Source organism: Elgaria multicarinata, chromosome 18 (assembly GCF_023053635.1).
Source record: "Elgaria multicarinata webbii isolate HBS135686 ecotype San Diego chromosome 18, rElgMul1.1.pri, whole genome shotgun sequence".
Taxonomy (NCBI): domain Eukaryota; kingdom Metazoa; phylum Chordata; class Lepidosauria; order Squamata; family Anguidae; genus Elgaria; species Elgaria multicarinata.
The window spans coordinates 12,926,774-12,951,300 of NC_086188.1; the positions used below are offsets into that span (position 1 = coordinate 12,926,774).

The window sequence follows — 24,527 nt, forward strand, 5'->3', positions numbered from 1 at the left end:
GGCAAGAGGAAGTTGAAAGCTCTGTGCCAATGCCTACATACAACGTTATGTTACTTTCTAGGCAAGAGGATTCTGTCTTACTTTCTCTTCAGTCTGTGAAACTGTGTGCTGTTTGTTGTTGATGTCCCACACCTGGCAATAATAACCAACCTCATCCTCTGCTTGGGCCCAAGAGATGCTTAACGTGGCTGAGTCACCAGAGTTGGAGCCGGAGAATCGGTCTGAGGCCCATGTGTTCCTGACATCATCACCTTGAATAATGAGTCTAGGGGTTTTGCTGCTTGGAAAAGGCTGTGCGCTACCCCCATTATCAGAGGCAGAATGACTATGTACACCAGCTGCTGGGGAACATGGGTGGGAGGGTGCTGCTGCACGGTGTTCTTCTTGTGAGTCCCTGGTCGATAGCTGTTTGGGCACTGTGGGAACAGAGTGTTGGACTAAATGGACTCTTGGTCTGATCCAGCCGGGCTCTTCTTATGTTCTTACTGGACATGTATCTCATGTCCCGCAGTAATCAGGAGGTGTAAATAAGGCTTTTGAAGAGGCTCTAAGATTATTTTTGTGAGAAAAGCCCTGCAGTTCCATATTTACTGATGTTGTACAGGATGTCACACAAAAACAGCACTTTTGACCAGAAAGAACATGGCTCCATCCCAATGGTGACAGTCTCCAGGTCATGAAGTTCATCCCTGAAGTCTGTTGACTGTGGACTTCGGGACCAGCAGGCCGTCAGAAGGAAGGGATGCAGCAGCCGGGCATCTCAAACAATATACATATATATATATATATATATATATATATATATATATATTCCTTATTCAGACATTCATTATATATATATAGAATAATAATATAATATATATAATAAAATATAATATAATATAATTTATTATTATTATTATTATTATTATTTTATTATTATTATTATTATTATTATTATTATTATTATTATTATTTTCCTTATTCAGTTAGCCTCATGTGGCGCAGAGCAGTAAAGCAGCAGTTTCTGCAGCTGAAACTCTCTTCACGGCCTGAGTTCGATCCCAGCGGAAGCAGGTTTCAAGCAGCTGGCTCGGGTCGACTCAGCCTTCCATCCTCCCGAGGTTGGTAAAATGAGTACCCAGTTAGCTGGGGGAAAGGTAATAACGGCCAGGGAAGGCAACGACAAACCACCCCGCTATAAGGCCTGCCAAGAAAACGTCAGCAAAAGCTGGCATCCCTCCAAGCGTCAGTAATGTGACTCAGTGCTTGCACGAGAGGTTCCTTTCCTTCCCTATTAAGGCTGCTCATTCAATTTCTCATCACAGAAGAAAGGAACTGGGTAAGAAGCACCAACTTGTCCTTGACACTAACTATTTTCTTACAGGAGGTTTTTGTCTCACTTCCCCCTCTGCCTGTATCACTGTGAGCCATGCTGCCGTCCCACACCTGGCAGTAATAATCGGCCTCATCCTGCGCCTGGGCCCTGGCGATGGTGAGCGTGGCTGTGTTGCCAGAGTTGGTGCCAGAGAATCGGTCTGAAATCCCTGAGGGCCTGCTGCTGTCTTTGTATATAATCGGTACGGGGCTCTTGCTGGGTTTCTGCTGGTACCACTGCACATACCCGCCCCCGATGTTGTTCCCTGAACAAGTGATTTGGGCATTTTGTTGTGGAGCGACAGTCACGGATGACGGCTGGGTCAGCACATACTGGGCCCAGGAACCTACAAAGGGGAAACCAATAACCTGTATTAGGATAAGTTATTTATTATTTCATTACATATTTATACTGCCCAATAGCCTAAGTTCTCTGGGCAGTTTGATAGCAATAAAATTGTTATCTGAAATCTCATCTCTGAGCTCTAGAGAAACTACTCATACACAGGGGAAAAAAACCTTTTTCGTACCTTGGGAGTAAGTGAGGAGTATGAGGCAGAGCAAAGTCCAGGACATGATGGCGAACCCTGATCAGCTTCGTACACGGACACAAAAAGGGTTTCCAGTTCAGCTTCCCCTGCCGTCTCTTAAGGTCACTACCAGTGGCGATCCTTCCTCCCATTCAAATCAGCCGTCTTCTAAAGCTCCACCCCTTCCCTTGTCCCACCCCCTCAATACTTGTCAGTCTCAGTCTCAAAAGAACATCACCAGTACTGCCACAATGCATGGCGTTAGAACCGAAACAAATAGTGATAACGTGCAAACAATACCGAAATAATGACAAATTTCATGGAAACTGCCGGTGATTTCAGATGTGCTCTGGAGCTTTGAACAGACATGGATGGAGCGAATGTAGGTGTGTTGCTATTCCAGCTAGTTCCAAATTCATTTTTGTAGTTTTATTTTATATTTTGACACCCTCGTACTTACGTACGTTAAGCCTTTCAAGCTAATAAAGAAAAACCTATTGAAAATAAATACAGAATCTACAACAATGGCCCAAACAGATCAAAGGTAGGAAAAAGTGAAACACTCTCTTTCTTTGCTGCTCTGGAGGAAAGGAGGTGTGGGGACCTTTCTTTAATTTCACATCCCAGTCTAGTGAAACTGACACGTTTTTGTCTGCCCTGCACATATGCGCACTTATAACCCATACTCAAAAGTGGAAAACCATTTTCAAATAATCTTTGGTGCTTTTTTAGACCAAGATTGCACTCTACTGGTCTTAGAAATGTCGTTGTTGTTACATGCCCTGATATTGCAGAAGTGCAGCTTAAATGCTTTCCTACTTGTGCAGATAACAGCTTACAGATTTTTTTTGAGAGAGAGAGGACTCCCTGACAGTGTGTGCAGCTGGGTCATTTTAAACCCTGGGCTTGAGGATTTTATCGGGGGAGGGGGTCCCTTTCGATGCTCATGGCCAAGACTTCAGTTGTGAAGCCCACAACTCACATTTCTTTTCTGATCCCCATGGCTCTCCCATACTTCAAAACTGCTCCTACATTCCAGATAGTTTGGAACAATGACAAAGGAAAAAATATGAGCACCTCCTGTCTTGCTCACTTAAATCAGAGCACCAACATGGCTGCAGTTATTCAGTGGAGTTTGCTTCCGCTGCCTTCATCACCTGCCACTCCCTCGGTGGTCCTTTGGGTGACCTCTGGGCTCCATGTGCCCCTAGCTGCTCCATGGGGTCCTTGAAGTCTATTGACTGTGGACTCCGTGCCCAGCAGGCCATCAGAGGGAAAGGATGCAGCATCTGGGCACCTCTCCATCATGCCTGGATCCAACTCCAAATGAGAGCACCCCTCCCTCCTACGACCAACTATCACTGCTGAGGCCATCAGGGTGAGTGGAGGCAGCAGCCAGGCACCTCTCCATCATGCTTGGATCTTTATGAGGCTATCAGAGGGAGAAGAGAGAAAGCGGCAGCCCTTCCACTGTGTCCATGTCTTGCTGAACTTTGCAACTAAGAATCAGGCGCCTAAATTTTCTTTTTCTTTTTCTTCCTCCCTCCCAATCCCCTTTCCTTTAATGTCATGTTCTTTAGATTGTAAGCAAGTGGGCAGGGACTGTCTTTAGAATTATTTTTGTAAGCTGCCTTGAGGGTCTTTTTTGGCTAAAGGGTCGGATACATGTGCTAAAATAAATAAATAAATCTCAAGCATGCTATCTAAAACTACACCCAGCTGGAGTGCTTCGTTTCAGTACATTGTGAATGCAGTAGTCAGCGCTAGCTGCAGGTTTCAGAGGGGAACACAGAAAAGTACCCTCAATTCCACACTCATTACTGGGCCCTCTTGGATTTTTGTGGGTCCTATTCATGACGTCATCTGCATCCTTTATGCCTCCCGTCCCTTCAAGCCTTCTTCTCGCAACAACAAAAAGAGACGCCAGTAAACGTGACTCATTTTTGAGATGGGATTTGTCCCTGTCTCCTGCTGTGCGCAAGAGAAGCAGCGTGATCAAAGCGGCCCACTGAAGTGGTCACGTGCACGTTGTTTACTTCCTCTTTCGAAAGAGGAAGTAATTGGGGACTAACACGTGGGTGGAAAAGCGATGGTAAGCGGAAATGATTCCTCCCCCATGTGATGATGCTCTGAGCCCATCTCCCTAATGCTTCTGTCACCAACTGCTAAGATCCTTTCTCAGTGTTGCTACCACTTGTTTCCTTGACAGACGGAGTGTCTGGTTGATGGCTGGCCACTGTGGGAACAGAGTGTTGGACAAGATCAGTGGTTCCCAAACTTTTTCAGGTCACCGCCCCCTTGTTTCCACAAACTCATGCCCAGTGCCCCCTACCCTACACTATAAAAATCATTATTCAGAATAGCACGACCCACTAAGGAAGATAAAAACAATAAAATTCAAAACGGTAACAATTAATTGAATATTTATTCAAAATCCGAAGTACCCTCCGCAGGCTTGCCAAGGAAAGAAGGGAAAAGAGAGCGAACGCCTCTGTTTTGCAGCTGGCGTGGCAGGGCACACCAAGCAGGGTATGCCTCTTCATTAGCGTTTTGGTGCTTTTGAAACATTTCAATTCACCGTTAAAAGGACTCTTCTTAAACGGTATTAATACATGTGTGGATTTTCCCCCTACATGGCTTGGGACCAAACTACCTTCTCCCATAAAAATGTCCCTGAGTTTTAAGACCTTCTGGAGAGGTGCTTCTTGGAAAAGACCACCTTGAGTGCCCTCCCTGCCGCTCCTTTGCCTCTTAGCACCCACCTGCCACCCCCTGTCTTCTTAACGCCCCCCTATGCAATCCCACCGCCCCCAAGGCGGCAGTACCACCCACTTTGGGAACCTCTGGACTAGACGGGCCCTCGGTCTGATCCAGCCAGGCTCTTCTGACGTCCTTACTGGACATGCATCCCATGTCCAACAGTAACCAAGAGGTGTGAATAAGGCTTTTGAGGAGGCCCAAAGCTTAGTTTTGTGAGAAAAGCCCCACAGTTCCATATTTATGGACGTTACCCAGTGTCATTACCACACCTTACAGCATGTCACACAAAAACAGCACTTTTGACCGGAAAGAACATGGCTCCATCCCGACGGTGACAGTCTCTCGGTCATTTAACTTGGTGTTTTAAATTTGTAATTTTGCAATGCTGCTGTTTTTATCGGGTTGAGCTTTTATATTGTATCTTATATTATGGTTTTATACTGTTGTTTTCTACTTCGAATGGTTTTAATTTTTGTGAACCGCCCAGAGAGCTCCGGCTATTGGGCGGTATAGAAATGTAATAAAATAAATAAATAAATAAATAAATAAATGAAGTTGATGTAGTCTTAAGCTTGCTTTGCAGTGCAGGAACACACACACACACACACACACACACACACACACACACACACTTGTATTCCTTATTCAGGCTGCTCATTCAATTTCTCATCACAGAAGAAAGGAACTGGGTAAGAAGCACCAACTTGTCCTTGACACTAACTATTTTCTGACAGGAGGTTTTTGTCTCACTTCCTCCTCTGCCTGTATCACTGTGAGCCATGCTGCCGTCCCACACCTGGCAGTAATAATCAGCCTCATCCTGCGCCTGGGCCCTGGCGATGGTGAGCGTGGCTGTGTTGCCAGAGCTGGTGCCAGAGAATCGGTCTGAAATCCCCGAGGGCCTGTTTCTGTCATTGTATATGATGAGTACGGGGGCCTTTCCGGGTTTCTGCTGGTACCAGTGCACATACTTGCCCCCGATGCTATTCCCTGAACAAGTGATTTGGGCATTTTGTTGTGGAGCGACAGACACGGATGACGGCTGGGTCAGCACATACTGGGCCCAGGAACCTGCAAAGCGGAAACAAATAACATGTATTAGGATAAATTATTTATTATTTTGTTACATATTTATACTGCCCGACAGCTTAAGCTCTCCGGGAAGTTTTGTAACAATAAAATTGTTATCTGAAATCTCATCTCTGAGGTCTAGAGAAAGTACTCATACACAGGGGGAAAAACTCTTTATCGTACCTGGGGAGTAAGTGAGGAGTATGAGGCAGAGCAAAGTCCAGGACATGATGGGGAACCCTGATCAGCTTCGTACACGGAGACAAAAAGGGTTTCCAGTTCAGCTTCCCCTGCCGTCTCTTAAGGTCCCTATGAGTGGCGATCCTTCCTCCCATTCAAATCAGCCGTCTTCTAAAGCTCCACCCCTTCCCTTGTCCCACCCCCTCAATACTTGTCAGTCTCAGTCTCAAAAGAACATCACCAGTACTGCCACAATGCATGGCGTTAGAACCGAAACAAATAGTGATAACGTGCAAACAATAAGGAAATTATGATGACAAATATCCTGGAAACTGCCAGTGATTTCAGATGTGCTCTGGTGCTTTGAACAGACATGGATGGAACGAATGTTGGTGGGTTGCTATTCCAGCTAGTTCCAAATTCATTTTGGTACTTCTACTCTTTCTCTCTCTCTCTCTCTCTCTCTCTCTCTCTCTCTCTCACACACACACACACACACACACACACACACACACACACACACGTGTTAAACTTCTCAAGGCAATAAAGCAAAACCTATTGAACATAAATACGGAATCTACAACAATGGGAATGGAACAGAGGAATTTGACTTAATATGACTCAATATCGGTTCTGTACCCAAATGTCTCGATTTGCGACACACACATACCTACGTACGGTTAAACCTTTCAAGGCAATAAAGAATAACCTATTGAAAATAAATACAGAATCTGCAACAATGGCTGGAACAGATCAAAGGTAGAAGAAAGTGAAATGCTCTCTTTCTTTGCTGCTCTGGAGGAAAGGTGGTGGTGGGATCTTTTTTTCTAATTTCGCATCCCCGTCTAGTGAAACTGACACATCTTTGTCTGCCCTGCACACATGCACACTTATAACCCATAGTCAACTACGGAAAGCCAATTTCAAATACGCTTCAGTGCTTTTTTAGACCAAGGTTGCACTCTAGTGGTCTTAGAAATGTCATTGGTGTAACGTGCCCTGAAATCGCAGAGGCTTGGGACCTCGATACTTGAGGGAGCGCCTCTCCTTATATATGCCTGCTTGAGACTTGAGATCTGTTGGAAAAGCCCTCCTCTGCATCCCATCAACACAACACATATGCTATGGTGGGACATGGGAGAGGGCTTTCTCTTTTGTGGCACCCCGGCTATGGAATGCCCTCCCCCTGGAGGCCCAACTGGCGCCAACGCTGACTTTATTCCAGCACCAAGTAAAAACATGGCTTTTTAACAAAGCCCTTAATGGTTAAATTCACAAAGCTTGCACATTGTTTTAACTGTTTTAATTAGGGTTGTGCTCCGCTCCATTTCGAATCCCCAAATCCAAAGCGGAGCAGGCCGATCCGGACCTCTGAAGCCCAGTTCTGAAGCAGATTGGGGGAGGTCCGGTTCGGCATGAAGCGGTTCGGAACAGTCTGAAGTGATTCGGACCGTTCCGAAGCTCCAGACGGAGGTAAGTGGGGGTAGGGGTCTACATCTGCAGTCCATGCAGTGACAGCGGTGGAGCCAGGTAAGAGGGCAGGGAGGAGGGTGGCTTACCTGCGTCCATTGCAGTCCAGGCAACGGCATTAACTGAGGCCCAGACCTCAAGGTGGAAACAGGCCATGGTCTGCTTCCGGCTTGAGGCCTGGGCCTCAGTTGAACCCGCTGCCTGGATTGCAATGAACGCAGGTAAGTGTGTGTGGGTTACCTGGCTCCACCACTACAGTCCGCGCTGTGATGGTGGCAGAGCGAGGTAACGGGGCAGGGGGGAGGGGGGCTTACCTATGTCCGTCGTAGTCCAGGCGGTGGCTTCAACTGAGGCCCAAGCCTCAAGGCGGAAACAGGTCTGTTTCCGCCTTGAGGCCTGGGCTGCAGTTGAAGCCGCTGCCCGGGCTGCAGCCTGTTTCCGCCATGAGGCCTGGGCTGTAGTTGAAGCCGCCGCCCAGGCTGCGATGGATGCAGGTAAGTGGGGGAGGGGGGTTAACTGGTCCGTGTGGCAGCGGACTGTGAAGCCAGGTAAGGGGGGAGGGGGATCCCTTTCAGCCCCCATTTTGTTCCCCTTCCCCACTTACCTACCTCCGCCACCCACCGCAGAGGCAAGTAATTGGGGAAGGGAGGAAAAATGGGGTCCGAATCTCGATCCGCCCCTCCAGATCTCACTCTGGATCCAGTTCCGGAGTGGATCAAGGGAGGGTCGGATTGACCCGAACTGGTTCAGGCCCAATCTGGAAGGTCTGGATCAGGCCCCAAAGTGGTTTGGGTTGGTGGTGCACAGTCCTAGTTGTAATTGTTTTTACTGCTTTTAAATTATATACTGGTTTTAACTTGATTAATGGTTAGAAATTGTTGTTGTTATTGTTATCTTCTGTTGTATAATTTTATCTGTATGCCACCCTGAGATCCTAGTGATACAGGGCGGGATACAAATGTTTTAAATAAATAACCTTATTGGGGGAGGGGGTCCCTTCTGACGGCCATGGCCATGACTTCAGTTGTGAAGCACACAGAACCCACATTTTGTCTTCTCCTGACCCCCAGGGCTCTATCATGTTTCAAAACTGCTCCTACATTCCAGATACGTTGGAACAACGACAAAGGAACCAATAAGAGCATCTACGTCCTGCGTGCCTCCCGCACCTCAGAGCCTTCTAGGTGTAACCCCCCACAAAAAAGGCTCTGCTAAATTTTTGAGATGGAGCTTGCCACTATCTCCTGCTGTGTGCAAGAGAAACAGCGCGATCAAAATGGCCCACTGAACGGGCCACGTGCCTATTGTTGACTGCCTCTTTCGAATGATGAAGTTAGGAGGGACAAACACGCGGGCAGAGAAGCGATGGTAAGCAAATGCGATCCCCCCAACCCCCGGTGATGATGCTCTAAGCCCATCTCTTTAAGGATACTGTCACCAACGGCTCTCATCCCTTCTCAGTGTTGCTACAACTAGTTTCCTTGACACACGGAGTGTCAATGAGCAAAGAGGCCATGGCATCTAGAGTTCTTCCTTCTCTCCGCCACCAACTTGCCCACTTGTTCTACCCTGCAAACTACAACCTGGCTGGGGTTAGGTTCAGGGGTTAGGGTTTTGCTGCTTGGAAAGGGCTGTGTGCTACCTCCAGTATTAGAGGCAGAATGCCTATGTACACCAGCTGCTGGGGAACATGGGTGGGAGGGTGCTGCTGCACCATGTTCTTCTTGTGGGTCCCTGGTCGATAGCTGGTTGGCCACTGTGTGAACAGAGTGCTGGACTAGACAGACCCTCGGTCTGATCCAGCCGGGCTCTTCTTATGTTCTTACTGGACATGCATCCCATGTCCAACAGTAACCCAGGTGTGTGAATAAGGCTTTTGAAGAGGTCCAAAGCTTAGTTTTGAGAGAAAAACTCTGCGGTTCCATATTTACGGATGTTGCCCAGGGTCATGATCACACCTTACAGGATGTCACACAAAAACGGCACTTGCGACCGGAGAGAACGTGGCTCCATCCCAAAGGTGACAGTCGCTGGGCCATGAAGTGGGTGTGGTCTTAAGCTTGCTTTGCAGTGCAGGAATGTATGTCAACAACAGTGCCTTTTGCAGGCTGCTCATTCAATTCTGCATCACAGAAGAAAGGAACTGAGTAAGAAGAACCAGCTTGTCCTTGACACTAACTATTTTCTTACAGGAGGTTTTTGTCTCACTTCCCCCTCTGCCTGTATCACTGTGTGCTGAGCACTGCTGCTGTCCCACACCTGGCAGTAATAATCAGCCTCGTCCTGTGCTTGGGCCCTGGCGATAGTGAGCGTGGCTCTGTTGCCGGAGTTGGTGCCAGAGAATCGGTCTGAAATCCCTGAGGGCCTGCTGCTGCTATAGTATATAATGAGTACGGGGGGCTTTCCGGGTTTCTGCTGGTACCACTGCACATTCTTGCCCCCAATGCTGTTCCCTGAACAAGTGATTTGGGCATTTTGTTGTGGAGCGACAGTCACGGATGACGGCTGGGTCAGCACATACTGGGCCCAGGAACCTGCAAAGGGGAAACAAATAACATATATTAAGATAAGTTATTAATTATTTTATTGCATATTTATACTGCCCAATAGCCTAAGCTCTCTGGGCAGTTTGATAACAATAAAATTGTTATCTGAAATCTCATCTCTGAGCTCTAGAGAAACTACTCATACACAGGGGAAAAAACCCTTTATCATACCTTGGGAGTAAGTGAGGAGTATGAGGCAGAGCAAAGTCCAGGACATGATGGGGAACCCTGATCAGCTTCGTACACGGAGACAAAAAGGGTTTCCAGTTCAGCTTCCCCTGCCGTCTCTTAAGGTCACTACCAGTGGCGATCCTCCCTCCCATTCAAATCGGCCATCTTCTAAAGCTCCACCCCTTCCATTGTCCCACCCCCTCAATACTTGTCAGGCTCTGCCTCAAGAGGATATCACCAGTACTCCACGATGTATGGCATTACAACTGAAACAAATAGTCATAAGTTGCAAACAATAAGGAAATAATGACAAATGTCCTGGGGCAGATCCACACATAAGCTTCGGGACGCCCTGAAGGCGCTTTGGGGCGTCCCAAAATCGATGATGTGTACCCTACCTTAAGCGTTCCAAGAAGAGGCGGAGGAGGAGGAGGAGGAGGAGGAGGAGGAGGAGGAGGAGGCCCCTCGTGGGGACGGGATGAAGAGTTGCTGCGCCCGGCGCCTTCGCTGGGCAATCAGCTGCCACCCACCTACCCGCCGGCCTCCTTTTGCCGGCAAAAGAGTCACCCGGGCCCACCCAGGTCGGAGAGCTTGGCAGAAGAAGCTGCTGCCGGCTTCTGCCGAGCTCCTCCTCCTCCTCTTCTTGGAACGCTTAAGGTAGGGTACACATCATCGATTTCGGGACACCCCAAAGCGCCTTCAGGGCGTCCTAAAGCCTATGTGTGGATCTGGAAACTGCAGGTGATTTCAGATGTGCTCTGGTGCTTTAAACAGACATGGATGGAGCGAATGTAGGTGTATTGTTATTCCAGCTAGTTCCAAATTCATTTTGGTACTTTTATTTTATATTTTGACACTCTCGTACTTACGTACGTTAAGCCTTTCAAGCTAATAAAGAAAAACTTATTGAAAATAAATACAGAACCTACAACAATGGCCGAAACAGATCAAAGGTAGGAGAAAGTGAAACACTCTCTTTCTTTGCTGCTCTGGAGGAAAGGAGGTGTGGGGACCTTTCTTTAATTTCACATCCCAGTCTAGTGAAACTGACACGTTTTTGTCTGCCCTGCACACATGCACACTTATAACCCATAGTCAAAAGTGGAAAACCAATTTCCTATGTACACCACCTGCTGGGGAACATGGGTGGGAGAGTGCTGTTGCACCATGTCCTGCTTTGTTGGTCCCTGGTTGGTGGCTGGTTGGCCACTGTGTGAACAGAGTGCTGGACTAGATGGACCCTTGGTCTGAAGACCCTTGGTCTGATCCAGCAAGGCTCTTCTCATGTCCTTATGTTCTTCAGTTGTGAAGCACACCAGTAACATTTATCATCTCCCTTTCTCAATTTCATTCCTGTGCTTTAGAACTGATGCTGTCCCTGACATTAGTTCATGACTCAGAGGGTGGTAGGAAGCACATACTGGAAGAGGCGTCTATATGATTGGGGAAGAGCAATTGGCTGTTTTACTAAAGTTCATCAGCTGTTGCCATCTAAGGGAAGCAACTCCCATGCTCCGCCCCATATGCTATGTGGGTATCTTCCAATTGGCTTAATGTACAGTCAGAAACATGCTACACCATGATTTAGCTTCCCTGCAGAATCCAGATGCATTGACGGTTACCTCCTATACTGTAGGTCTTGAGACAGGTCCTGAAATCCATGCAATACCTTTAGCACTGAAATCTGGTTATCCCCTCAAGCTTGATAGGAATGAAGGGGAGTGCAAGATATCATGGTGGTTCACCCAAAAGTGAGGTGGGATGCCCAGGCATGTGCAGGTACACTGCAACAGAGCACCATCCTGGGGTATGGCCAGCGGTATTATACAGCCCCCTCTCTGTCTGTTCGTCAGGGTGAATCAAACTGTCATGGCAATACATGTAAGATGGATCATTTCTGGGCCAAGTAAGAATTTTCTACCCTGTGTCCTCTGTAGTGTTGGCTCTCTCTCTCTCTCTGTGCCTACTCCATACCACATCACAAAATCATGACCAGCCCAAGATTTACGCCTGGAACGCTCTTCCAGAACATTTGAGAACTACAAGTTCAACCGCAGCTTTTAAAGCTCAAGTAAAAACTTTTCTTTTTCCTAAAGCTTTTAAAACTTGATGTTGTGCGGACTTTATACTGTTAGTTTTACCCTACCCTGTGCCTGCTTACCCTACCCTGTGCCTGTTGGCATTCTCTTCCCCTCCTTATTGTTTTACTATGTTTTCATTAGATTGTAAGCCTATGCGGCAGGGTCTTGCTATTTACTGTTTTACTCTGTACAGCACCATGTACATTGATGGTGCTATATAAATAATAATAATAATAATAATAATAATAATAATAATAATAATATTTTGCTGCCTGAATCAAAGGAAAAGATGGTGCCCACCTCCATTCCACAAATAGAATTTGATTGGACTGGTAGTTGACTCTTACTTTAATGCTGGCAACAGAATTACATCCTCTATCATACCTGAAGGCAGCATGATAGTTTGCAGCATATGGAGCCTGGTTCCAGCAACAGTTAAGAGCTTCCTCTCTTTTGCTACCATGGACATGATGGGCTTTTCCAAATCATGCTGTCTTTTACTGATTCATTAGATGATGATGATGATGATGATGATGATGATGATGATGATGATGACGATGATGATGATGATGATTTAAGCCTGCAAGTAGAGGCTGCCTTAAGATGTTCGTAAGCTGCCTTGGGAGACTTTTTGGCTAAAGGACGGCATTAAAAAAAATGTATATCTCTATCTCTATCTCTATCTCTATCTCTAGCTATCTCTATCTCTATCTCTATCTCTATCTCTAGCTATCTCTATCTCTATCTCTATATCTATATATATCAGCACCAGAAACATGGCTGAATACAAAGGTATTCAAAATCAGACTTTTAAGAGCTTAATACACAATGCTCTGGGCCTGGGTGGATGAATCTATCCAGTCCAGTTCCTCACACATTCATAAAAAACAAACAAAAAAACACCCCACCCGACAATGTCCTTTGGGTCCTAAAGAGAGCCAGTGTAGTGGCTAGAGTGTTGGACTGGGAGCTGGGAGATCTGGGTTCTCGTCCCTGCTTGGCCATGGAAACCCACTGGGTGACTTTGGGCCAGTCACAGACTCTCAGCCCAACCTACCTCACAGGGTTGTTGTTATGAGGATAAAAATATAGAGGAGGAAGATTGCATACACCACCTGGGGTTCCTTGGGGGGAAAAAGGTGGTATATAAACGCAATAATAAAAATAAATAAAATATGGGGAATTTTGGTCAATTCTTATCAAAATTAAAATGAAATGAGATCTTCAGCCATACGTAGTTATGGGCTGGTGGAACAGATGAGTACATATAATGAAGAATGAAAAGTGTTCCGTAGTTTGCTTGAAGATGGATATATGGGACCAGGTGTTATTTCTGCTGAAACAGATGGGTACTCAAGCAGAAGACAAGCAGAAGCAAACTTGTGTAGAAGGAAGTGTGACCCGTATAATATTTTGCTTGAAAGAACAGCTGCTCAGGAAAGCAGCAGTTCAGGTGAGCTCTGTGGTCTTAGAGTGGAGTTACAGGCAGGTTGCCAGGTTATGGAAATGAGCTACATTTGGTTGATCTGAGTTTAGAAAGCTTGAGTGCTCGTTGGACCAACTTGACATGGAACCATTCATTACATTAGTAAATGTGTCAATTTGAAGAAGAAGAAGAAGAAGAAAAAAAAGAAGAAGAAGAAGAAGAAGAAGAAGAAGAAGAAGAAGAAGAAGAAGAAGAAGAAGAAGAAAAGAAAGACGCTCTGAGCTTTGCTCCACAATATGAACTTCCATTAGGAAATTAAGAACATCAGAAGAGCTCTGCTGGATCAGACCAAGGGTCCATCTAGTCCATCACTCTGTTCACACAGTGGCCAACCAATCATGGGCCAGGGATGAACAAGCAGAACATGGTGTAGGAATGTGAAACTGTGCAGTCTGTTGATCACATGTCTGTGCATGTGTAAAGAAGTCGGGTCACTGGTAACAATCGTCTCCTCCCACATACACTTGCCTGGACCATAAGATCAACTTCAGGGATTGTTCTCCATGAGCCCAGTCAAAGGAAGTGAGGTGGGTAGCTGCGAAGAAGAGGGCCTTTTCTGCTGTGGCACCCTGGTTCTGCAATGAGTCTCCTCTACATCGTACTCTTTTCAGCACCAAAGACCTTTAAAACTTTGTATTGGAGCTGTGTTCTATTTGGATATATATATATATATATATATATATATATATATATATATATATATATACTCCCTGAGAATGGACTGTGTCTGAATTTTGAAGCTCTTGTATCTCTGGATCTGCACTGGGATAAACTCCAGCATGGTATCAACACAGAGTGAAGGATGTCCCTTCAGTGGTAGGGCACATGGTTTGCATGCTGAAGGTCCAGTCCTCAGCATCTCCAGGTAGGGCTAGGAAGGATCCTGCCTGAAACCCTGAAGAGCCGCTGCCAGTCCGTGTTGACAATACTGAGCTAATTGGAGCAATGATTGGAGTCAGTTTGAGGAAGCTTTTTTGCTCACTTTACTGGCAGGGAGCCTCGTGTGGCGCAGAGCGGTAAAGCAGCAGTTTCTGCAGCTGAAACTCTCCCCACGTCCTGAGTTCGATCCCAGCCGAAGCTGGTTCTCAGGCAGCTGGCTCGGGTCGACTCAGCCTTCCATCCTCCCGAGGTCAGTAAAATGAGTACCCAGTTAGCTGGGGGAAAGGTAATAACGGCCGGGGAACGCAACGACAAACCACCCTGCTATAAGGCCTGCCAAGAAAATGTCAGCGAAAGCTGGCGTCCCTCCAAGAGTCAGCAATGACTCAGTGCTTGCATGAGAGGTTCCTTTCCTTCCTTACTGGCAGGAGGTTTTTGTCTTGCTTCCCTCTTGGTCTGTATCACTGTGAGCTGACTTGTGTTCTCATCCCAACTTTGGCAGTAATAATGTGCTTCATCCTGTGCTTGGGCCCTAGCGATGGTTAATGTGGCCGTGTTGCCAGCGCTGGAGCCAGAGAATCGGTCTGAGATCCCAGTGGGCTTTTTGGTGTCATCATATATGATGAGTATAGGGGCTTGGCCTGGTTTCTGCTGGTACCACTGCGCATACGTTTTTGCAAGTATGTCCGCTGAACACGTGATTTGAGCATTTTCATCCAGAGCCACGGACACGGATGTTGGCTGCCTCAGCACTGCCTGGCCAAACGAACCTGCAAAAAGGAAACAAAAATCGCTCACGCTAAGCGGAGTGTCAATTCGCAAACCCACACTGGCAAAAGAACTCAGCATGTGAACCGCCCAGAGAGCTTTGGCTATTGGGCGGTATAAAAATGCAACAAATAAATAAATAAAGAAATAAACGTCAGCCTGGAAAAAGAAGGAACTGTCTCCGGAGAGATGTGAACCCCTTAATCTCAGAATTCTGGAGAAGAAACAAAGCAAAGACCCAGACACCTTTTAGTACCTGAGCGATAGGTGAGGAACGCGAAGAGGACTGAGATGCAGAACATGATTAGAAAACCAGGTGCTGTTCGCCTTCAGAGATAAACAAGTTCCTCAGTTGAAACCCTCGTATCTCATTTTTATCTTCCTGAAATTTGTAAATGGACCTCTCATTCAAATTATTTCCCTTCGGAAAAAAAAAAACCCGAAACCCCCACAATGCCGCTTCCTTTCTGCTCCACCCATACGTGTAAAGAATAAAGAGAAAGAAAGGTTGAGGGCACTGATGTGAAATGTTTTCTGAGCCTCTAAGAGTTCATCAGTAGGATGGGAGGCATTGAGCATCTCTCCCATTGATTCAAGAATATTTGTGCGCATTTTCCAAAGTGTACATTTTCAGGCACATTTTTCAAATGCATGCATGCTGTTAAACCATTTCTTTTTTCTTTTCTTTTTTTTTTGGTTCATGAATCACACTGCAACCTCACGAATTTATTTATTTGGGGCATTTGTATACTGCTGAATATAGTAAAATCCCTCAGCAGCTGACCATATTAAAATCCAGTTAGATACGATATTAAAACACAACGCTAAAAGCACAACATTAAAACAACTGCAGTCAATGTATTTAAGGAGGAGCAAAATGGAGCGGTACAATTAGTTTGCATTGCAGCTCAGGGAAACCCTGGGTGAAAAGGTGGGCTTTTAGGAAGTGTTTGAAGGATGCCACACCCCCTGCTTCCCTTTCACTGCATGGGGGAGGGCCTTCCAGAGGGACGGTGCCACTACAGAGAAGGCCCTATGGACTTCAACCACGTTCGGTCTGGAAGGTGCAAACTGGGTAAACCCTGATCAAAAATGAAGGGAAATGATTTTTTCATGATGCAACTAATAGCTTCATCACACCAGGGTTATACTGTGCAATCACTGTGAATTGCGTGCAAAGGACTCCAAAGCTTTCCAGTTTATAATCCGCTTTGACTGTGAAGTACTCCCATGCATCCCGCTTTAATTGTGCTTCATATATAAAAGAACTGACCTATTTAATTACCTCTTTAGGAGCGAGAGCCTCGTGTGGCGCAGAGCAGTAAAGCAGCAGTTTATGCAGCTGCAACTCTCCCCACGGCCTGAGTTCGATCCCAGCGGAAGCTGGTTTCAGGCAGCCGGCTCGGGTCGACTCAGCCTTCCATCCTCCCGAGGTCGGTAAAATGAGTACCCAGCTAGCTGGGGGAAAGGTAATCACGGCCGGGGAAGGCAACGGCAAACCACCCCGCTATAAGGCCTTCCATGAAAACGTCAGCGAAAGCTGGCGTCCCTCCAAGAGTCAGTAATGACTCAGTGCTTGCAGGAGAGGTTCCTTTCCTTTCCCTTAGGAGCAAATCTTTTGTTGTTCTCCGAGCGGCCACTGGGGGCGCAAGAGCAGGATTTGATATGTTTAAAGTACAAATTAAACAAATGCTTACATCTGTGTAGGTTTTAAAGATAAAGACATCAAAATTGGCACAGTAATAGACATTAAGGAGGGCCTTAAGCATACCAAATTTGAATCAGATTGGGTCATCCGTTGATATTTTTATTATTTTTTACACTTCTCCCCCTTAAACCTTTCCTGGTATGCAAAGGATCTTAGGAGCACTGCTGCTAACAACAACAATGACAGCTTTACGCTATGGGGACAATTTGAGGGAAACGGGTACGTGGGATGAAGCCTATATTCTCTATTACTCCCAAGTGTCAAGAAACATGAGGAGTTGTTTCTGTTATCCAACAATATAAACAGGTCCAGAGCCATGTTCATCAGGCAGATCCACACCTTTGATTATAACGACAGGACACACTAAAGATCTCTCTAGCTCAGTCTTTTATTGTAAAATATAAACTGTAGTTGAAGAGCTCCCCCACCTGGCTGAATCTCAGTGATACAGGTACCATATCCATTTCTAAGACAAATGCCAATCTTCAAGAAGTAGGATGTGCAACATAATGTTGAAGTCTGGAGCGCTGGGGCTAGGTCCAAGATCTGCCTTTCGAAAGAGGAAGGGGCCTTCCATGAGATTAAGGGATCCGCTAGTGGAAGGTTGCTCTGACCAATATGCGGGGATCCTCCCAGCCCATAAACCAACACCGACTCCTGAGTCACTGTGTCACATGTTTAAGGGTTTGACGAGCCTCTGGGGGAAAGAGGGGGAAAGTCCATTTCCTAGGGTGACCCTATGGAAAGGAGGACAGAGCTGTTGTATCTTTAACAGTTGTATTGAAAAGGGAATTTCAGCAGGTGTGATTTATATATCTGGAGAACCTGGTGAAATTTCCTCTTCATCACACCAGTTAAAGCTGCAGATGCCCTGCCCTCTTTTAAATCTGGTCACTCTAGCATTGCTCCTGCAGCTTTAACTGTTGTGATGAAGAGGGAATTTCACCATGTTCTCCATATATACAAATGACACCTGCTCTAATTCCCCTTTCTATGCCAATGTTAATGATACAGGAGCCCTGTCCTCCTTGTCATATGGTCACCCTACCATTTCCACCAGTGCAGATGATCCAGCTTCAATCTGGATCCAGCACCTACTGTTCAGCATTCCATCCCTTCCATTTCAGAGTGGCAGTGTGGTGTAGTGGCTAAAGTGTTGGACTGGGAGTTGGGAGATCCGGGTTCTTGTCCCCTCTTGGTCATGGAAGCTCACTTGGTGACTTTGGGCCAATCACAGACTCTCAGCCCAACTTACCCCACAGGGTTGCTGTTGTGAGGATAAAATGGAGAGGAGGAGGATTATGTACACTGCCTTTTTTCCTTGGAGGAAAAAAAGGAAGGATATAAATGCAATAAAATAAATAAATAAATAAATACCTTCACCTTCCCTCTTGTTTTTCCTTCTCCCCATATCAGTCAGTGAGTGACCTGCAGTCACTGAGCAACCTCAGCCCTAATTTGACTCCCCCCCCCCTCTCTTCTTCCCATAGGGATATTTTTGGGTTTCCCTAAATGTTCTGGGTATGAGTACTGCTGTTTTGGCTACAGAAGCAACGACACTCAAACCTGAACACGAGAAAAAGAGTGAATGATGAAAAACATTAAAAGAGATTTCCCCAACCTTCTCTCATGCATGTGGTTCAACTCCAGAGGAATGCTTTTCAACATCCGCACATAATGTGTTAGCTTTTCTCTTTCACAGCAGGAGGTTTTTGTCTCACTTCCCCTTTTGACTGTGTCGCCGTGGCCAGTGCTGCGTGCCGTCCCACCACAGTAGGCAGTGATAATCTCCTTCATCCTGTGGTTGGACCCTGGTGATGGTCAACGTGGCTGTCTGGCCGGAGAAGGAGCCAGAATACCTGTCGGAGATGCCTGTGGGCCTGTGCTGTCCACCATATATAATGAGGACAGGGTCCTTGCCAGGTTCCTGCTGGTACCACTGCTGATGAGAACTTGCAATGTCCTTCCCTGAACAAGTGATTTGGGCATTTTGCCCTACAGGCACCGACAGTGATGTGGGCTGTGTCACCAGCACAGAGGAACCTGCAAAAAAAGAAGGAAAGCTCTCATAATAAAGGCATTTTATTTATATCATTCAGAACCTACAGAGAAGGCCCTTCTGCCATGGTCCCACCAAACAACCCCTGCTGGGTGGTGGAACATATGGAAGAGTGTTGCAATATAGGAGACAGTCTTCCAAATACATTGAACACCAGTAGGAATCACCTACTTGTTAACCTAATTCAGGAAAGGTATGTTCCTTTGTATTACCTGAGTGAGAATTAATGAAGGTGAGGAGGAGTGTGGCCCAGAGCATGATGGGAATCCAAAAGCGCTTTGCTTCCTATGTCACACTGAGCTTTCTGGTTCAGACCCACCACTCCTCTCTTAAACTTTGCAGAAAATGAGACCCAACCCCACATTCAAATCATTTCCCTTCAAAACATAGTGGTTTCCTCTCCACTAAACTCTGCCCATGCTTGGGAAGGGGGCAAAGCAATGTCTGGGAGGGAGTCCAGTCTTCAGAGAACTTGATGGATGACTTAGCTCATTCTGTGTCAGGCTTTATTCACATGACACCAAGCCATTTTTATTTATGAATTTATTTTTTTAGCTCAAGGAAGCAGCTATAGAATAGGCAGGTACAACATGATTTTCTCCATTCTGCAAATATTTGTACATATTGAATTTGGACTGAACCTGGGACCTTCAGCATGCAAGCCATGTGCCCTACCACTGAAGGGACACTCTGTGTTGATATCATGCTGGAGTTAATCCCACTGCAGATCCAGAGATACCAGAGATTCAAAATTCAGTCGCAGTCCATTCTCAGGGAGTAGCTAGCCAATGGGTTAACCCTGAGAGGGCCTGAATATGACACGTAAAATGTTCATGGCTCCTTGTGTGTATGCTTGATTTATTTCTATATGGCCAAAAACTGCTCTCCAGATGGTTCACAAGAATTAAATTTCCACTTCTTTTGAGACCTTGGATATGACCAACCGGGTCTTTCATTTATGGCACTTTTCAAACTGTTCTACAGAGCATGTTATTTATATCATTATTTGGCCATGTAATTTATCGTATGTGGGCAAAACTGCACGGAGCATTCAGACCAGAATTATCGAGCACCATTCCAAAATCAAAAATAACATTGTTGAAGCACCCATGGTGCAACATTTCATGGAACAATCTCATAAACATGACGACTTTGAGTGCTTAGCTTTGAAAATTCTGGGTTATTGTACCATGTGAGTTTCTAAGTAAGATTAGCTCTCCTTTCTGGTAGGTGTCTCAACTTTAAAGCTATATGGCAGGCAAGTACTTTATGGACCTTCCCATGCTTGGAATAGCTGTACCTATTGAATTTGGCTAGTGTAGCTAGGGCCTTAGGTAGACCTAAGGTTTATCCCAGGATTGTCCTGGGGTCAAACCTGTTCATCTAAGTGCCACACAGGGCATCCAGCGCTCAGGCTGGGACGAACCCGGGATGATCCTGGGATAAACCTTAAGTCTAGCTATGGCCCAAGTAAGAATGTTGTTTCACTTTGATTTTGATAATAATTTACCAAAATGCATGAAGTTCTTCATATTCAGGATATAAAATTTGTGAGATTTCCTTTCTTTCTTTTGTTCTTCGAACTCAAATATTCTTCTGACGCCAATAACATTTGCATTACATTCTTCAATATTCAATCAATAACATGGCTTTCTTTGCTGGTTCTTTGGAGGAAACTCACTCCATCTATCAGCCTTTCAGTGGTAAGCATCCCCAGGGGCTTTCAGGCCTTCAAGTCATTCTGGAGATATCTATATATTTTTCCAGTATTTACAAGTCACACACACACACACACAATGTATTTTCAGTGCCAGAGTTCATTCTCGGAAAGTAAGTAGAGGAATAAGTGCCTCTGAGCAAATCCCACTATTTCTTTTGCCACTACGGCCTCAGCTAGACCCACGGGTCTAGCGTGATGGAGGGGTGACAATCTCGTGATATTTTTATTGTGAAATCTCCCCCTCTGTTTACACACAGTGCTTGACAACCTCGGAGGGAGAGGACGTTGTGCCCGCCATTTTATTTTTTTTTAAAAAAACAGAAGATGCGCACGAGTGCTCATGCGCTCAAAGGTAGCTGTGTGGGTTTTTTTTTTAAAAGTTCCCCACTCCCCCATCCCATCCCTGATGGGCGCAGAGCTCCTGAGGAGCTCTGCGGCCTGTGCATGGGTCCCAGCTCCTCGCGAGTAACCAAAAGGAGCCAGGACAAACCACGACACCCGTCTACACATTCCACAGTCCCGGGATCAGCCTGGGAACATGAAAACAACTGGCTCAAAGGGTGGGGCAAGATCCCGGGGCAAGGGAGGGATCATCCCTCCCTGATCCCGGGATCCCCTCTGCATCATGTGAATACACAGGGATGATCCCAGGGATCACCCTGGGATTTCACCTGGTCTAGCTAAGGCCTCAGTTACAGAATTCAGAAACTACACTGTAGTATTAACCACCTGAGTTGACAAGCTAGGAGGTATTAATCCACATCAGGGCTGGGTATCACATCGTCACACATCATTTTAGAAACCAAATCCCAGCTGATTTCAAATATTGTATGAAAAAAGAAAGAAAAACAAACCCTATTTGGGAGACTTCGGAGGGACGCACAAATGAGTTGATTTCACTTTTCCTCATGTTTACTTATAATTCCATACTGCCCCATGCCTTACTTAATCTCAAATTCAACAACAACAAAAAACTGCATGAAAATTTAAATATGTATTTTAGTCTGTTTTATCATGCTTCACTAAACATATTTATCTCAAAACAGACATTTAAAATGGTTTATTGTTGTTGTTTAGTTGAGATTTGTTTTGCACCATTCAGAGAACTGAAAAACCCAATGGAAAGCAACATTCTGTTCTAAATATTTGTCTGAGAGTGTAGACATGTTCTCTTGGCATTGGAATTCTCAAAGATGAAATTCCACATTCATCCTCTGCAGTTCGGTTTTGGATAGGTACATTGGTGGAAGCCTTGGGTCTGCGTTTGACTGTCATCACATACTCATATTATTATTATTATTATTATTATTATTATTATTATTATTATTATTATTATTATTATTAGTATCCCTCCTTTTGCCCAATGCTGGGCCTCAAGGCGGCCTTACAAAGTTTAAAATATATATGGGGGGGGGAACAAAGCCATAAACATTTAAAATACACAACAAAATGATAAGACATTAACATCGATGGGGGGCCAGACTATTCTCCAAAGGCCTGCTGGAACAAGAAAGTTTTAGCCTGCTTCCGAAAGCCCATCAAGGAGGGAGCCAGCCTAGCTTCCCCAGGAAGAGAGTTCCAGAGCAGCCACCGAGAAGGCCCTCTCCCATGTTCCCACCAAGCGTGCTTGTGATTATATTATCATACACAATATATCACTGCCTTTGTCAACCGCTCCTATTGCTCTTCCTCCTCTTCCTCACCATTCTTACCACTTGCTTGCTTGATGATGCACAGAGACCAGTGAGCATGTAGGCCGTGGCATTTAATACTCATCCTTCTGTCCACCACTGTTGTCTGGCCCAGAACAAGAGGCAGGTGTGCAAGTGGGTTTCAATGGTGAAGGAGAGTAGGGTGACCATATTTTGGAAACCAAAAAGGAGGACAACATGGTCGGCCCCAAGGGGGGGTGTCCAGTACCAAGGGGGCGTGCCCACCCAAACATAGCCTTGGTCACATGTCTGATTTTACAGCACACATTTAAGACAAATCTGTTCTACATAACATCTTAATGTTAAAATCACTGAAATAAAGAACAAGTGAGAGATTCAATGTATCTGAAATTAACTTCACTCACTCCTACTTTTGTAGGTTTTGCTGTACTTTGAAGCTTTTGCTATACTCTGTGTGTTACATTCTCCCCTTCCCTCAAATATCTTTTCTAATTGTATCTTCACTCATTGCAAGCTGTTGTTGTTGTTAACAGGGCTTGCTACTGCCCCCAGATCTGTTTCAAATTTGGTACAGCTAAAGCTCTTTCTAAAAGCTTTCATGGTGCCAACTTTCTGCTCTTTATCTTTAAAAATGACAGTTTAAAAAATAATAATTTTAAAACCTCATTTTTAAAAAAAAATCCTAAAAAATCAATGGATGAATGGATCTGTTTCAAATTTGGTATGACCAAAGCCCTTCCTAAGAGCTACCATTGTGCCAAGTTTCATGACTTTATCTTAAAAATGATGGAGTTATAAGCATTTTTGTTAATTCCCATTAGAGCTGGTCTTTGGGAAAAAAATCCGGATTTCCCCTCCCCCTCCCAGATTTGCCATCAAAAACCTGGACAAATCTGTGCAAATCTGGTCATATGGTCACCCTAAAGGAGAGGCGCACTGACATGAGGCTTCTGTCAGGGGGCCCCCTGCTGGGGTGTGGGCCCTTGACAGATGCCCAAACCTACCGGTCCTTGATGATGGCCCTGGGCATCAGTTCCTTTTTATGCACCTTTGCCTCCACAAGAAGGCCCTCACATGTCAAAACACAATCTAGCACCGTTTCCCTTTCCTAGCTGGAGGTTTTTGTCTCGCTTCCCTCTTTGACTGTGTTGCCGTGGCCAGTGCTGCGTGCTGTCCCACAACAGGCAGTGATAATGTCCCTCATCCTGTGCTTGGGCCCTGGCGATGGTTAATGTGGCTGTGTTGCCAGACACGGAGCCAGAGTACCTGTCGGAGATCCCCGTTGGCCTGATATTTCCACTGTATATAATGAGGACAGGGTCCTTGCCAGGTTCCTGCTGGTACCACTGCTGACGGCCCATTGGAATGTGGGTCCCCGAGCAAATGATTTGGACATTTTGGCCCAGAGACGCTGACACCGATGGAGGCTGCGTCACCACAAACTGGGCGAAGGAACCTGCGAAAAGAATGGAAATCTCTCACGATTAATGAACTTTCCGGCACCTTGTCCAAACACTCAGGAAAAGATGTTGTCCTAGTTTAGTACCTGAGCAATAAGTGAGGATGGTGAGAAGGAGAGAGGCCTGGAGCATGATGGGAATCAGATAAGCTCTCCTTCCAAAGATGAAGACGTTCCTGGGTCAGGCCCTCTACTTCTCTTTGAAGCCTCTTAGAGGATGTAGCCCAGACCCATATTCAAATAATTTTACCACCTACTCTAAAGCTGGGTCCTCCCACTAATGCCTTCCTGGAGGAGAAGGCTATCCATGGCTACTAGCCCTAATGGCTAAGTGCAACCTTCAGTATCCAAGGCAGTAAGCCTGTGTGCACCAGTTGCTGGGGAAGATGGGTGGGAGGGTGCTGTTGCATCATGTCCTGCTTTGTAGGCCCCTGGACAATGGCTGGTTGGCCACTATGTGAACAGAGTGCTGGACTAGATGGACCCTGGGGTCTGATCCAGCAGGGCATTTCTTATGTTCTTACACATCAGCCTGAAAAGATTACCCTAGGGATGAGTGAACGAACAATATTCAAGGTCATCTAAATTCTCTGATGATCATCTTGGACCT

General features: G+C 45.7%; 1 protein-coding gene and 3 gene segments (V, D, J or C); all 4 read right to left on the minus strand.

The window, feature by feature from the left end:
- Nucleotides 1-1,290: 1,290 nt before the first annotated feature.
- On the minus strand, nt 1,291-1,962 carry LOC134410818 (immunoglobulin lambda variable 3-9-like). The segment is given in 2 exon segments: nt 1,291-1,703; nt 1,887-1,962. Coding segments are annotated over 2 exon segments (459 nt in total).
- Nucleotides 1,963-5,304: 3,342 nt separating this feature from the next.
- On the minus strand, nt 5,305-5,977 carry LOC134410819 (immunoglobulin lambda variable 3-9-like). The segment is given in 2 exon segments: nt 5,305-5,717; nt 5,901-5,977. Coding segments are annotated over 2 exon segments (459 nt in total).
- A 1,751-nt stretch (nt 5,978-7,728) lies between these two features.
- Nucleotides 7,729-15,619, minus strand: LOC134410820 (immunoglobulin lambda-1 light chain-like). The gene is made up of 4 exons (XM_063144339.1): nt 15,555-15,619; nt 14,953-15,300; nt 9,547-9,901; nt 7,729-7,846 (listed from the first exon to the last, which is right to left on the minus strand). Exons 1-4 carry the CDS (start codon nt 15,598-15,600, stop codon nt 7,729-7,731), a joined length of 867 nt encoding a protein of 288 aa, XP_063000409.1. The 5' UTR covers nt 15,601-15,619.
- Nucleotides 15,620-22,557: 6,938 nt separating this feature from the next.
- On the minus strand, nt 22,558-24,050 carry LOC134410821 (immunoglobulin lambda variable 3-21-like). The segment is given in 3 exon segments: nt 22,558-22,687; nt 23,629-23,914; nt 24,005-24,050. Coding segments are annotated over 3 exon segments (462 nt in total).
- Nucleotides 24,051-24,527: the final 477 nt, after the last annotated feature.

Bases quoted from the DNA above. Each gene is read 5' to 3' on its own strand.
- LOC134410820 (XM_063144339.1), bottom strand. From the start codon at position 15,600: ATGTTCTGCATCTCAGTCCTCTTCGCGTTCCTCACCTATCGCTCAG. The intron at 15,301-15,554 runs GTACTAAAAGGT...TCCTTTTTGCAG, and splicing joins GTTCCTCACCTATCGCTCAG to GTTCGTTTGGCCAGGCAGTG. The intron at 9,902-14,952 runs GTAAGGAAGGAA...TCCCCTTTGCAG, and splicing joins AAGACAAAAACCTCCTGCCA to GTTCCTGGGCCCAGTATGTG.